The sequence below is a fragment of the Monopterus albus genome, unplaced genomic scaffold (assembly GCF_001952655.1).
Source record: "Monopterus albus unplaced genomic scaffold, M_albus_1.0 scaffold10.1, whole genome shotgun sequence".
Taxonomy (NCBI): Eukaryota; Metazoa; Chordata; class Actinopteri; order Synbranchiformes; family Synbranchidae; genus Monopterus; species Monopterus albus.
In genome coordinates, this window is record NW_018127890.1 from 1,350,905 (window position 1) to 1,366,932 (window position 16,028).

The 16,028-nt window shown below is 40.9% G+C and overlaps 1 protein-coding gene across 8 annotated transcripts in view; it reads right to left on the bottom strand.

Moving 5' to 3' along the window:
* The window catches only part of esrrga (estrogen-related receptor gamma a), a 159,703-nt gene that overhangs the window by 66,886 nt on the left and 76,789 nt on the right, over positions 1-16,028 (bottom strand). For all 8 annotated transcript variants that reach the window (XM_020589918.1, XM_020589923.1, XM_020589921.1 and 5 more), the window contains one exon: positions 9,777-9,935. In XM_020589918.1, the coding sequence (XP_020445574.1) occupies positions 9,777-9,935 (159 nt within the window). The remainder of the gene's footprint in view (positions 1-9,776; positions 9,936-16,028) is intronic.

Sequence of the window (16,028 nt, forward strand, 5' to 3'; positions counted from 1 at the left end):
TCAACCATCTCGTTTTCTCTCTCGTTCACATCTTTTCTCTGTTCTCTCTCTCTCACTCTGCTTATAAATGAAAAATAATAGCAGTCAAAGGGGGAGGAATAAAAAGAATGAGAAAGAAGACATGCGTGCAGGGGAAAGGAGTAGAGCAAAGAAGATTAAGAAATCACAGGCAGCGCGCTGTGCCGAGTGAGAGGTTGAATGCATTTATGTATGTATGTTATCAGTATAATTATGGCGCTATGTAGCGACAGCTCGGTGCTGAAAGAGCAGTCTTATTGTGCCTGTCTGCTTTTCAGATGAGTACGGAGAGGGAAGGGGCAGAGTCTCGGTTTTTATCAATGCTTTGTGCTTTTAGGTGTTTATAAAAATTTATATAAAGAGAAAAAGACTTGTTTCTTTTTGTATTTTCACAATCGCGCTGACATGAATAGTGTGTCATGACATGGCTAAACACAAAGAGCAGTAGTCAGATTTAAGTATTGGCTCTTCTGTTTAAATTTGTTACATAAAGGAGATTTTCTTTGGCACTTACTTCTGGCCATTTGGTAGATTTTTGTTCATTCCAATGTAAGAGAATTATTGAAATGTCCTAAAAACTCATGGCAGGAGCAAATAAAATGAGTTTTTTGTATTGCATGACTTACGTATAACAAAAGACAACTTCTGTGTCTGCTAATTATCTTCGCACTACATCAACAACACTTTAGATTTCATGATTTTACTTTTACTTTATTTTTTATTTTTGCTTAATTGTAAGATATTAGTCAGAAGCAAATTTACTCACCAAAGTACCGTAGATAAACAGTGGTGTGACACATACAACGCACAAATTTTTTTTTTTTCTAAAGAGACAAACATTTTTTTTTACATTAAGAACAAACAGTTAATCCATTTAAGATGACATTTTAGGAATAGTGCCCATGATAAAACTGACCACACATATGTGCTGGTGACACCAGGTACATATGACACTGTTTCACAGTCAAAGCAGCTCTTTAGTTTCTGCAGACATCACATATTGAGCAGGCCTATTCACTGTACATGTCTCTTACTGTGGCAGAACACACACACACACAACAGAAAGATTACCACCTTCCCTTGTCTCCATTTCCAGCTCGATCCCTGTCATTTCCTCTTTCTCTTCGTTCTATATCTTTTTCATTTCTGACTTTTTGAGGGAAATCACGTTGACTCATGAAAGAGAGATAAACGTGTGCAGGCATGGAAAGAGACACAGACTGGAATGATGTGTACGAAAGAAAGAGACAGATTTTTTTCTGTGTTCTGAAGGAAGGTGGGTCACTTTGACAAGCTGTCATGGCAGCCGGAGCAGCGGCCGGACAACTGCCAGGGACAAACATACAATCATCATATTAGAGCAACTGCTCTGTCCCACTTTGTGTCTTGGTGCTGTTTGCTCTGTGTCTGTGTGCACTCACACTCTTTTATTATATACAATCTTTGTGGGACTGTCTCACTAGATGGCAGCCATAAACACAAACCGCTCCTCAAACAACCCTGAACTGTTTTCGTCCCCCCCTCTCCTCAGTGGACTGTGAGAAGCTGGGAGCTGAACAGGATCACAATGGACAGTCTGTGTGTGACTATACCAAATCAGAGGGTTAGATAACACTCAGTTTATTTATAACCCATATGATGTTGCCAGTTACACCAGTGAGTAAAAGTATTATTGTAACAAATAAAAATGATGGTCAAACAACGCAAGTATCAGCTTACAGTTTTGAATTTTGGGGTGAAACAAATTAAAAAAAGATAAAATAAGCAACAACATTTGGAGCTTAAATTTGATTCAGACATGCATTTGATTGCACCTTGACAAACTGCAGTGCATGTAGGTACAGTACAGAGTGAGGAAGCCTCTCACTGCCCTGATAATATTTTAAAAAGCAGATTCTCATGGAAAAAGTAATAAAAATGAAAATAGGAGAACAAGAGCAGACAGAAGAAACACAGAAGAAAAAGAAGTGGTAGCATTATAGACAGAGAAGGGAGAAGTGCTGACAACGTAGCTACCCCAGGTTGGCTAATACCTTTCCATCATACCAAGCATTGTGCTCTCGACGCTGATAAGAACACACAGTCCAATAAGCAAAAAGAAAAAGAAGAGCGAGTGAGGGAGAGAAATCCTTACACAGTTCTATCTAGATGATACAAGCAATGCTTTGGAAGAGAGGGAAAGTGAAGAAGGAGAGGAAGACAGAAAAGAAAAGAGACTGAATTAAAGAGTACCGAGGGTAATAGGAGCAAAAAAATGTTTTCTCCCTTTGCTCCATTTCTCTGTCAATATGACCCCTTTTCAACATCCTCCTGTTTGTGGAGGGTTGTTGAACTGTTCGTTGGCTTGTTAGTCCAGATGAGCTGGAGAATGTGCAAACACACACACGCACACACACACGTAACTTGGCTTGTTAGCTGCACATGTCCATTCACAAGGAGTACATTACCACTGTCATTAAAGGATTACAGTGAGGACACACTGGCTGAACTATTGGACTGGTGCAGAGAAAAACACCAACGCACACAAAAGCACACTCAAACGAGCATAAACAATAGTTCTGTATGTGCTCTGTTTTTGCACGTGCACTGCACCTGACAGAGTGCAGAATTGAAAAGATAATGTGTGTTTTGTTGTTTGTGACTTCAGCGTCATAGACTAAGTGTGTAGATGATTATAGTTGTTTTCTGGGAGAAAAATGAATAAAATAAAAATAAAATCTCACGCAGAGACAGTCGATCTAAACCACTCTCCCTCCCACTGAGCTCTCTCTCTCTGCCATTATTTCTACTTCTCACACACAAGCACACTCAGTTGCTCATTGCTTCTCTCTCCTTCTTGTAGCCCGTCACACACACACACACACACACATGCACACACACACCCCCTTACACCTCACTCAAATACACACACACTGGGAAGCAGATCAATTGTTACAGTGTTAGTCGGGCAGGAAACCTGTAATTCACTTCATTGGCTGCAGAATAAACCCCTGATTCCATACAATCAATGTGATAACAGCTAAAACACATTGTGCCCAATGGGCTGACGGGCGGTGAAGACCAGAAGAGGAGAGGAAATGTGAGTGTGTCTATATTCCTGAGTGCATGTGTCTGTATCTGTGTGATTGTTTATTCACAGCGACTCCTTCTACACCAGGCATGAACCTTACTGTGACGAACACAAACCTACACGCACCTTTGCTGTGCACAAATATCCACACACACACACACACACAGGTGAGAAATAGTGGGGCTAAAGCTGTTATGAAGCATCCCGGGGTTTCCAAAGTTTGCAAACATTCTAAGCTGTCTCTAGATGTGAATTGGTAGTAGAAGACAGTAGGAGACAGAACACACAGGGCACTGATCAAACATTATCTGCTTTCCAAACTCAAGACTGCAAACTATTCAGGAATATCAGGTGACAGTGGTTTCATGTGCTCCCTGCTCTTTCCTTTTCTGCTGTTCTCTCCCTTAATTTCAACATTAGAAGGGAATCCCTCCCGCTCTCAGTCCTCTGTGCTTTGGAGAAATGATCATTTAGATTTGAGAGGCTGACTGTGTTGGCGTAGTTATTCGAGTGAAAAGATATGAAGAGAGCAAGCTTGTTCAGGGCAAAAACGGAAGCCAGTGCATCGCTAACCCTGTGTGTGTGTCAGATGAGAATCTTGATGATTTAGGTCATTTTCCCGCCGAGCAGTAGCTGATAAGTGTGTTGCTGCCTGGCGCTTTGTCACCACATCTCTCTCTCTCTCTCTCTCCTCTTGCCTCTCTCTTTGTCTCTCTCTCTCTCCTTCTGTCTCCTCTATCTGCGGTGTGCCACTGTATTTGTAAGGGTGGTTGTCTACTGTAAGAACAGTTCTTCAAACCCCTAAAACATCTCAACTCCCTCCGGCACATTAGGTGTACAGTAACACCAACTGTATGTTAACTAATGTATGTATTTGCTAAACAAACAGCAAAAACCATGTTGAATTCAGTTCTAATTTAGGACTTGGCAGACGACACTGCATACCGTGTACTTGTAGTGACCTCCAGGCTTTTACTGGAAAGGCTGAAGAGTGGAAATCAATGAAATTACTGAATGCATTCTCCTGTTCAGACCTGTTCTAGAAGTGGCAAATGTGAAGTTACAAATTTTTCTTTATATGAAAATATGTCATGAACAATATATATATGTAATTATTCAGTTTGTTTATGTGCAAAATAAATTTGATGCAACTAAGCACATCATCATGGTGCATGTTCACATGATATTGATGTGAACTGCTTGTGCAGCGGTGTAAGGGACACAAATTGTCGGCTGGGGCCTTTATAAAAGAAAGGTCATCGATCAAGGTTAGTGTTCGCTTCTCCTTCTACTGTAGCTGTGTGTGTGTGTGTGTGTGTGTATGTGTGGATTAGCAGTGTTACCGCTAAACACTGTCGGTGCCACAGCCTTCCAAATGCTTAGCAACACTTGCAGTTGTGGCTAACACACACACACACACTCAGCCATTTACATACACCACTCAGACAGAGACCTGGACATGGCGCTGTATCAAATGAAATTGTGCTTAAGAATAATAATAAAAAAAAGTAGAAGGAAAAAACTAAATATCTCCCATCAGATTAAAAACACATTTTATTAAGCAGATGGTGAAAGAGGATTTCCACTCTAGTAAATATGACAGGGCTTTCAAATGTGACAGGACCAGGAGGGGAGGGGAGGAAGAGCGAACCAGACAAGGAGGGAATGGGTAACGAGAGTCCGACGCTGCAAAACGGAGAAGAGCCAGAAATAAAGAGAGGATGTGTGAAGTAAAACTGGATCTGAAAGTGAAAGGAAAAAGGTGGAATAAAGGAGAAAAAGAAATGTGGGAGAGTAGAGGAGACAAGTGAGCAGAGTGTAGAAGCTGCATTCTTTAAGCAGATCAGATTTGGGGAAATTGGGCTGTCACTACAGGACTGTGATGATTTACACCTATCCATCACTGGGAGAGGGAGAGAAGCTGAACCTGAGTATGTACAATAATGCACAGCATCTGTAGAAACGGAGAGAATCCATCCTAAACAGGCTCAGTTCACTGCTTACTTTTCAGTTCAACGTTCAGTATTCTAAAAAAAAATACATTTGACATTCTGTTAATATGACTAATGCATTCAAAACATCTGTCACTGGTGGAGACTCAGCCTCAGTACCTTTACTACATGACTATAGTCATAGATTATGCTATACAATCCTAAATTTCCTTCTGTATGAACTAACGAATAATTTGAAAGTGAAGATTTGACCATTACAGGATTTGCACCGAGTTGATCTGTACTGTCATGATGTTGACAGTACAGATGCTGATGTTCGTCCCGTTTGCCTATCGCCTGATCTTTCTGCTCGTTCCCTCTGTCCTCCTGCCTCCCCCTCTCCCTCCCTCACTGCTGGCTGATGCACCTTACAGCCTCGCCCCTGGACCATCTGTTAGGGAATCTAATTCACATCCACTCATAATCAGGTTTGCTGGAGAGCCCACTGTCTCTGTCTCTCACTGTCTCTCTCTGTTTGTCTCTGTCTCTTTGTGCCTGGCCTGCTTCTGCTGTGGGTTTCACATTCTGCCTTCAACTGTCTGATCACTGATCATTCTTTATCCCATTCTTATACTGTAGCAACAATGTCAGTGCATCTCAATTCAGTGTCTGGGTGTTCAGACATTTCATCAGCATCTTCCTTTTTCTCCTCCAGGTTAGGTGTTAGGGTTACTCTCTCTCCTAAAAATAAATAAATTAAAATTAAAAAGTGCATAAACTAATACAGCCAATTTATCTGATCTTGTTGTTGTATGAATTTTTAGGTTCTGAATGATTTAGACAATCCACTTTGGGTTCGCAGCACTATAAATTTTGCTTGCCCCCCAAAAAAAGCATCACCTTTAAAACTAACAGTAAATTACAAGAATTTAAATAATGCTTCTGCATTTTAATGGTAAAAATGATTAATGAGCATCAAAATGACCTTGCATGAGAAAAATGTGGCACTGCCTTGACACAGAACCCTAACTGTGTGTGTTTACATGTGTGTTTGTCCATGACTGAGAATAAGGCGAGCTCAGGTGAAGGGGGAGGAAGTTAATGAGAGGTGAGTGCCTGAAACCGGTGCTCTCTCGCTCTCTTTCTCACTTGCTCTCTCTCTGCTCCCGCAGTAATCCTCTTCTATAAATCTGCAATCCAATCAGCGTTGTCCACACTTACACACACACACACACACACACACACAGAGCTGTTGGGAGGCCCATCTGTGTGTTAAGGCAGTCTGCTTTATCATTATGATTACATTGGGCTCAGTTTACAGCAAAGTGTGTGCGCACTATGTGTGTGTATTCAAGCGCACCCTGGCTGCCTGACATTAATCACATTCCCATGGTTTGATGGCCTAAATAAAAGGAGGAATAATATTGCTGTTGTACAATGAAAACTGTGGATCTCCAAAAAACAAATTAGGAATTCAGAAAAGTTTTCATTTGAGAAAAAGCTCTAGGACACAAAGCAAATGACTTTCTTCTTGTTTTTATATTAAAAATATCACAGTTTGTGATTTTTTTTTTTTTGTAAGAGCTTCATGACACAGTATGAAAAGGGGGAGTTATCCAGAAATCAAGAGTCATTTACATGCATTTTGAAATATTTCATGTTTTGGCTACACACACATCAGCAATGTAACAATTGAAATTCAAGTTTGTAGTAAATTTGTAGTTTTCCCCCAAAGGTTTCAAGTGCTTGTGTGTGTGTGTGTGTGTGTGTGTGTGTGTGCTGGTTGGTTGACCAAATCCTATCAGAACAACTGGAGGTCAAATAGGGAGTGTGCATGTGATCTTATGCTGCTTGTGTTTGATAAAATGTGCTCTTCTCCGTTGTGTGTAGGTGAAACAAAGGCATGCGAGTGATTATGTGAGAGGATGAGTTGAAGTTGACTGGCACCGGCCTTCATTTTTACTATTTAGTTTCTAATTATTTGGTTTGTTTTTCAGGCAATTTCTTTATTTTTTATTTCCAAGACCTTTCCTGTCTATTGACGGCGCTGTGATGTCACAGTAGGAAACACACTGGGTACTAGTATTGTCTCTGCTCACTCACTGCCACACTGCCATGACTTACTGGGACTTTCAAATAGAACAGAGCCCTGTCAGCGATACTGTATTAGTAACACTTGTCTTACTGTGACAAGTCAAAACTGTGGAAAAGGTCTACTTTGGGCATATTCTTTACACTAAGTCCCCAATGAGGCCTTTGAGTATTTCAGTAGAAGTTGTGAGATGACAATGTGAACCTCAACAGCTAATGATATTTTTATCTGCCCACTGGAAAGTAGTACTGTGCCACACCAGAGGCTTGGCACAGTTTTGATGGTTGACTTCCTGGTCAAAACTTGATCCAATGCAGAGGAAATAATGTTCCCCAAGTCAGAGGGTAGTGTGGGCATCCATCTGTGTGACTTCAAGTCATGGCATAACTCCCCAGCCCCTGGCAAACTATTACACCTCTCACCACCAGACTTCACTGTGTACCGGCACACACACTCTCTCTCATTGTGCTAGTAACACTCCTCTAGGTGATTGGCTGAGAGTCTGCAGGAGAATAACTTGCCAGACCTCTAATTGGCTTGACCCAGACTAACCCTGAAATGCGACTGGACTAAGACTTCCCAGTCTACAGTGCACATACACACAGACACACACACACACACACACTTACTTTGTACACTCATTGACATAACGAATTCCCTAGCCCCTAACCCTGACCATAACACTTCACCTAACACCTAACCTAAACCTGATTCTAACCTGAACCCTAAAATCAGGTTTTGACAAGGGCTGCATGATTAATTGTTTTGTGAGCATGATTAAGATCCCTGTGGAATATCAGTCTCATGTGACAATGATTCTGCCATGTTTGCATTATCAGGGAAACGCCTTGCATCAAACCAAGCACTCCATTTTCCTCGCTAAGCTGCATTAACCAAAAACTAGCCACAGCTGCTATTCGATGCTTGGTGTCCAGGGCAGGCAGCACAACATTGGAAAAATAGTTGCAGGAGGCCACAGGAAATCCAACATGTTGGATTTCCTGTGGCCTCCTGCAACTATTTTTCCAATGTTGTGCTGCCTGCCCTGGACACCAAGCATCGAATAGCAGCTGTGGCTAGTTTTTGGTTAATGCAGCTTAGCGAGGAACAGGGAGTGCTTGTTGTAATGCAAGGGATCTCACTGCTACTGTGAACACGGCAGAACCGTCATGTGAGACTCAGATCATACAGGAACCTAAATCACGCTCACAATACGATTTACTGTGCAGCCCTAAGGTGTTTCTGGAAGTGAGGACCAGCCAAAAATGTCCAAAAATGTCCTCAACCTGAAGCAAAAAATACTTTTTTGGTCCTCACTATATAGTAAGTACAAGAACACACACACGCACACTTAAAATTAAAGTCCTCTGCAAATGGCTAACAATGCACTAATCAAAAGTGTTCTAACAGGCTGTGCAATAATACAACAACCATAACAACATAATAAATGATAGTAACATTCATTAAGATAATCATATCAGCCAACAAGATCATGCAGCAAAATCTTGTTTGTCATCTACAGTAATGTCACTTCAGGTCGTTGCAGTGGTCTTGGTCACAACCAGCTCAAGTGAGCGGAGAATACATACACAGAGCAGTAAGCACATCTGTCAAATACTAGTGTTCATTTTCCATATAATGGTACAAAAAAATGTGCATTATGCTAATTATATACAAAACCTAAACTTAGAAGGACATTTTGTTTTCAATCTGGGCAGAGAAACCTAAAATGGTTAAAACAAAGAAAAAGAAAATGAAAAGAAATGAAAAGGAGAAACAAGACGAGAGAAAACGTGTCTTTATGTATTTATGGTTTGTGTTTTACGATAGCAGCCCTCAGGATTACCTGCCTCCTGCTACACAAACTTTGATCTGATTCTACTGGAGCTTTAAAGTGAGATTTCACTTTGGTTGAAGCTTTTCATGCTTTAAGTTTTATTGCAAATGCATGAGACATGTTACCTAATGGTAAAAGTGACTGTCCTTCCACCACATGATAGGATCTGAAGGTTTAGTGCTGCAATGCATTTGCACTACTGAAGTGTCCTTGAGCTAGAAGCTGAATGCAGCTTCCCTCTGATAACATATACACTATAAAAATAGGGACACCGCTCACATACACACGTGTTTTAGCTGCTTTACAAGAGAAAAGTGTTTCTCAAACCAAACCAACAGAGACTGGGACTCCATGGACAACTCCCTCTCCAGTTTAGGGTGTGAATAATGGGGAATGTCAGCAGTCACTCTAGAAGCCCGTAGCCGGTGACTTTTAAAATATAACATACAAACTGCTGAACTTCTTCATTCATTGGTGACACAAAAGCAGCCAGACATGCACTGTGTGCTAAAAATACTTCAACCAGTCTGAAAATATAAGGAAAAGGAGAAATATTATGATCCATATGCAGAAAATAATAAATTGAAGTTAAGAAATGCAAAGGCACACAAATTTGAACCAATTGTGGAGACAAACTATCGTTCTCAGCAGACACACACATACTGACCATGAAAAACACTGGCTCATAACCTGTTTGTGGTGTCTTTCTTTTTCATCTGAGGTTTAAAAAAGTGAAAGTGTAAAGCCCAACTTCAAATGAATCACGGTCCTTTTACTATGTTGGCTTTCTGTTTCTGCGTCTCTGTTCCTCTGGTCAGTTTGTCTTACCTGGGGTTGTAGAGGGCATGTGCGTCTCTCATGTGGTTGGCCTCCAGTGAATCGTAGCTCTGGTGCATCCTCCAGGCGCCAGTGCCGCATTTACTATAAGCTGACTTGGAGTTATCTTCACTGCTGCTGTTCACCAATGGCCCCTTCGATAAGTTCATTCTGTAGACGGGTGCAAAGCGAGAGAAGCAGGGATGGATGTGAAAATGGTGCCAGTGCAACAGAGAAACAGGTCTCAGGTGAGACACAGCTTTTCTTATTCTACATGGGGGGTTTTATTCACTATCAAACTACTTTCCTATCAAGTAAAGCCTGTAAAAAAAAACAACAACTAAATCAAGTTCTTAAAATGTAAATGTAACACAAAATACATGGAAATAAATTCGTGTAAAGAAAACAAGAAGTAGAAAAATGTAACAACTATATTTCCTGTTTCAGTGAAAACAAGAAATAAAGAAATGCTGAACAACAGAGTAAACATGCATCTCTAAAATATTCAGTAAAAATTCAATTCAATAAATTCTGATTAAAAAAAAAAGTACAATCGAGGAGGACACTGAAAAAAAATACACAAACAAATAAAGACCAATACAAAAAGTCCATTTTAAAATCAATACATTAAAATAAATTAGAAAAAAAGTTATATATGTAATCAATGGACACACACACTCACACAGTACAGTGAAACAGTTACACAAGTGCACAGAGACAGGTAGGTATGATATGGTCTTCTTTGAAGACACAAAGAAAAACAGACTGGCACAAATGCCGACATGCTGAGCACTGCCAGCAGACAGACAGACAGACAGACAGCTGTCAGTCAGACAGACACACACACACACACACACAAAGGACGGGTTGAGACTTTAAACCCAGTACATGAGACTTCTGCCCTGGAACCTGTCTGTGCACACATGCATCGGTGAATGCGTCAGGCTGCTAACTGAAGCACACTGCGGCTGTGTTCAGCGTCTGAGGAATTTTACCAGTTTTAGCCTCGGAAAGGTTTTCAGACTGAGGAAATATAAAAGTTAAAGCACTGGAGGAGGGACTACTATCAATCAAATCTGGCGCTGTCGTCAGGGGAAGGGCTGTTGCCGGGGGTGATAAGGTCACCCCAGCCAACAGAATCAAAATTATTCATGGCAAAAAATAAATGAATTAAATAACAGGGACTGAGAGAAAAAGAGGACAGTACTTATAGCTGATGTCAAAAAGGAGGAGAGAAGGTAGGGTTTGGTATTAACATTGGCTTGGTGGCCTACATTTAAACCAAACTACCATGGGGAATGGAGCGGGGCTGGAGGGAAGAAAGCACTTTTTTTTTTTGCAGATGGACAAAACAGAGAAAATACAGAGACCAATTCAGAGTGGAGAACAGATGTCAGAACACAACTGGATATTAAATAATGTAAATGCATGAGATGCCTGCTGGCAACGCTTGAGGCCCCTAATGGCCAAGAAGTTAAAATAATGATACTTGCTTTTATTGAAATGGGTTTAAAACAGGGACAATTATTTATTATTCACACTTTTTTTGAAACTTTGCCAAACAAGTCTACACATTGGAATGTAATTCTTCTACTTTGGTTCCTGATACTAACCTGTCAAACCGAACCATGTGCTAAACACCTAGAACATAAAATAATCTTTCCAGTAGTTGTTTTTATTTTCCCGTCATTATCACATTGCTGTGTGTTTCCCTGTGGCAATGCATCAGTACACAGAGCGGGGTGTTGATAGACATGAGTTTACCACACAAACAACCACTACACAGATTTGTGTGTGTGTGTCAAGTTGTCCCACTGTGAGTTCCTGTTTAAGTGAGGGCCACATAGACAGACAGGTAGACAGGCCAATCACTTGTCTGACAGCCGTCCCTCCACCCATCAACAAAACTGGGCTGGCTCAGTCAGAGGTGGAGGGCCTGGGTGTGTAATGTGTAGGTTTTAGTTCCACTCTGGTGAATAGGGGGAATCGATATCTTGCTGCTGCTGCTTCAGACACTTATTGGCTTTGGTTGCGGTGTCACAATGCTATATGGACAGGTAAAACTTAATACAGCTTTTTATTGGGGTATGTCCTGGTGTCACATTGGACTCAGGCACATCCAGTACCATGTGCATGTGATGTTGCTCTTAAATGACCTGCATATCCTTCCACAGGCCAACATAACAGTTATTAAAAAAGAAATTACAACAGAGATTATTAAAGCGGAACAACGAATGAATAACTATGAGATGCAGTTTTCAGAAAGAAAACCTGAGTATAAATCATTTGATGCTTTACCAAGTCTGAGAGAAATCACTATTACAATATTTTAAATAAACAGCAAAGGCTTTTGGAAATCACCTCCACCTGAGTTAACCCAGGAACTAAAAATGTAAGAGACTACAAGGAGAGATCCCAGTTTAGCACATTTTACCCTATGGCAAAGTAATCCGGTATTTTTTTTTATCTTTATTCATTCGAGAAGAATAAATTTAGACTAAAAGGTATTTCAATGTCAGCTGACAATCATGTAAAGCAGGTGTTAGCAGTGCTTTGTTATTCTATTCATAACATTCTTCCATGTGAAAAAGTACAATAAACACTATATAAAATTCAATAGAGTCATATTATTTTAAATAACCCCCCATTTTAACTAGTCAACACCATGAATGCACCAACACACAAATAGAATGAATCATGTCATTAATAATTCTATACATGTACAAAGTGAAAGGAAACAATAATGATGAGTATGTGATTCTAGATTTCATGCTCCTGACAGTGCACGTAAGTGGCACCAGTGCGCATGCATGTACACACATGAACAACAGCATTGTGGATGCATGGCAGTGTGTGTGTGTGTGTGTAAAAGTAGGGAGATTGTGGGTGTCTTTCTGATGCTCAGTGACTCGCTCATGTGTTGCTGGCCCATCTGTGAACAGAATGACCATGACACAGAATGTGTGTGTGTGTATATGTGTGAGTGAGAGAGAGAGAGAGACATGGTGATGCAGTGATTGATGAGACAATTGCCATTCTTGTTAATGCAAAACGCACCTATCCCTGAAGGGAGCAAATGCCACAACACACACACATATACACACACAGGGTCGCAATTGCCCTGCCTAATTACCCCTCTCGTCAGGGCAGGATGAAGTCTTCCAGTCACATATGCAATTAATATCCATAAATATGGTTAAACGTGGTTTCATAAGCACAGTTGCATATGTGGCATATCCACGTTTTAGCACTGATAGATGCCGGCATAGCAAACTGAGCAGACAAAATCATTTGCAGGATAATTGCAAAAAGGAACAAGGAGATCCAGCCCCTTGCTAAAGTAGAGAATCAGTACATTTTCTGCTACGACACTATACAACACCAGAGCAAAATCTCTAATCCCTTTATTCTTCTCTCTTATTGGCAGTAAAATTGAGGCTCTTTTCATCACTAGGCTCCTTGAGAAAATGTGGGATACGATGGCTGACTTGCTCTGTTTACAAATGCTGCACAGCATATACATCGTTTGCTATTACAGAGGTCATATAATTGCTTAAATTGTAAATGTAATGTCTGAAATTTGTAAAACATCAAGTCCCATAAAACAAATCTGACGCAGACACGTTAACGTGATCCTAACATAAAGGAAGCAAATACATATTTACATACAAATGCATGTGACTATGTTTCTCAGTGCATGTCTGCATGGGCATGAGGGCAGGTGGGGTTCGACGCAGCCCGCCCTGTGTGTGTCTGAGTAGATGTGGATGTGCCTGCGCGTTAGCGACGGGAGCTGTTAGCGGGGCAGGCGGCAGATGGGCTGTCGGCCTTAATAGGGACTGAGCGGGTGCAGCAAGGTGACAGCTCCGTGAGGGAGGGGCACTTTGGAAGAGAGAGGAGGAGTGCACGTGTGTGGGGGTGAATGGTGAAGGAAGATGGGGATAAGAAGCAATGAATTATCTGCAGAGGTGAAGAAAAGTACAGATCAGCTGCACAGAGAACAACTCCTGAGGGCAAGAAGAGTTTGTAATGTTTAATTTAGGAAATATATATATACTGTAAATCCTTATATGCTGTGTACATATGTTTGACAAACGGAAAAGCGTTCATTCTTTCTTTCTGTGTAAAGTGTTTAAAGTATCAAATAATTGTCCAAATGATACAGCATTATTTCTACAACTATGCATAAAATATTATTTGTGAATAGAGAAGAGCTGCAGTCCTCTGCATACCTGAGCAGGTTTGTGATAAAAGCTGTGGGCATTGTCACACTTTGAAAGTTATAAAGTACTTGTCCTCTTTGACTTAGTCTTCAATTCTGGCTCTTCTGCTTGAATCCAGACCAGATTTGTGAAAATCTAAAGCTTCTGTGGAACATTAACAAACCTCAAAATTACGAAAATTGAACGCGTTGCTTGTTGTTGTCATCTGACTGCACATCTGCACACAGAGAAACAAACGCCCTTGCATTTTTCTTTCATGGTCACACATGGATACACAGTGTTGCGTATGTCCACGAGTGTGTGTTAACATGAGACTGACATGTTGACACATGAGCACAGCTGTATGTCAAAGCTGAATTGTTGGGGCTGTCGAAGGGGCAAAGAAGCAGAAACTCTGAGTTCATTTGTTCTGTCAAAATAAAAGCCTTTAAACGAGCTGCTTTGCTTTTTCCTCAACCGATGTGTCAGTGGCATTTCCCTTTCCACACACACCACACAACTATTTAACAAACATTTGTGGAAATGTGAACAAAACAAACAGAAGAAACCACCTATGACATAGTCTGAAATAGTTTTTCAGTTGGAATTTTCAATAAAATATGTATTGCATTTTAAAGTTTACATGCAATTTTGAATACTTCCCATCTTGCTGAACAATAAACAGCCTTGAAGCAAATAATATTCTTATATTAATATTTTTATTTTTAGTTTTTTCTTTTCCTTTATCACAATAATCCTATGGGTTTTACTTGTCTCTGTATATGTGCTGTAACTATAAATGCCACAAAAGAGATGAGCTTTTGTTAATCATCAGTATGAATGTCCAATACATTTGTTGGGTGCATTTGATAAATTAGCTAAATTACACTGTGCCAAATGCACAGACTAGAGACAGAATGAGAAAAAGAGAAAATCAGACAAAAAAAAACAACTAAAGAGTGAGGTGGGGTGGTGGGCTGGCCTGTCATTCTCTCCACCATCAGGTACACACATGAAGCATGATGGGAGGATGAGAGGAGGAATATTTCACTGTCAGTCGCAAGGCGGCATGGTCATTCATTTCTTTCTCTCTTTCGGCATCCATCCTTTTTACTGTATTGTACGTTACATTTTTGTCTTTTCAAATCCCCCCTTACTGTCGAAACAATGACAATTTAATCATGCTACAGGCGTGTGCGTGTAGAGGGAGAGGACGACCCAAGCAGCCACTCTGCAGGGCTCTCCCCTCAGACACAGAGACAGGAGAGAGAGAACAGGAAAAGTGCAAAAGACAGACAAGATGTTTGAAACTGCATCATTCTCTCGATCCTCTTTAACCCATGCACACACACACACACACAGTACCTCTCCATCTAAATCGGTTCTATTGTGGCCCAGTCACCGCTGTCTCCTCCAATTAGAAGTGAGAGGCAGCATTAAGAGCGCTGAGCACGACACTATTGGCGCGTTAACACACACACACACACACACACACACACACACACAGGTCTCCTGATCCACACATTCACAGCTCCATGGTTTGAATCCCTGAAATTCACATTTTAGTGGCTACCATAAACAAAAACACACACTTCTGACACCATAAGCTCAAATGTGCAGTGTGGTAAAGAAACTCCCATTTTTATTCTGAATCTCTCACCTCCACAGCTAAAAAAATGAAGAAACCTCGTAAAACAGGCTCGAGTGTGGCAGAAAAGCCAAAATGTAACAGTAAGAAGAGTAATTAAATGATCTGATAGACCTGAATAACTGTAATGATAAATGAAGGCACATTTTGATGTACAGCTGATGGAGATGTAAGGACGACAGACACAAGGAAGGAATGGATGAGCGGCATGGAGGGGTGGGGGCTGGGGGGTTAGAGATGAGAAGACTTGAGCCACGTTGCCTCTCACTATAGATCACTCTCTCTCCTCCTTCAATCAGCACTTTGCCATTCAATCACACACACACACCTTGAGCTTCACTGCCAGTGTGGCCCAGTGGTCTAGCGGCTGATGGCAGTGTGTGTGTGTGTGTGTGTGTGTGTGTGTGTGTGTGT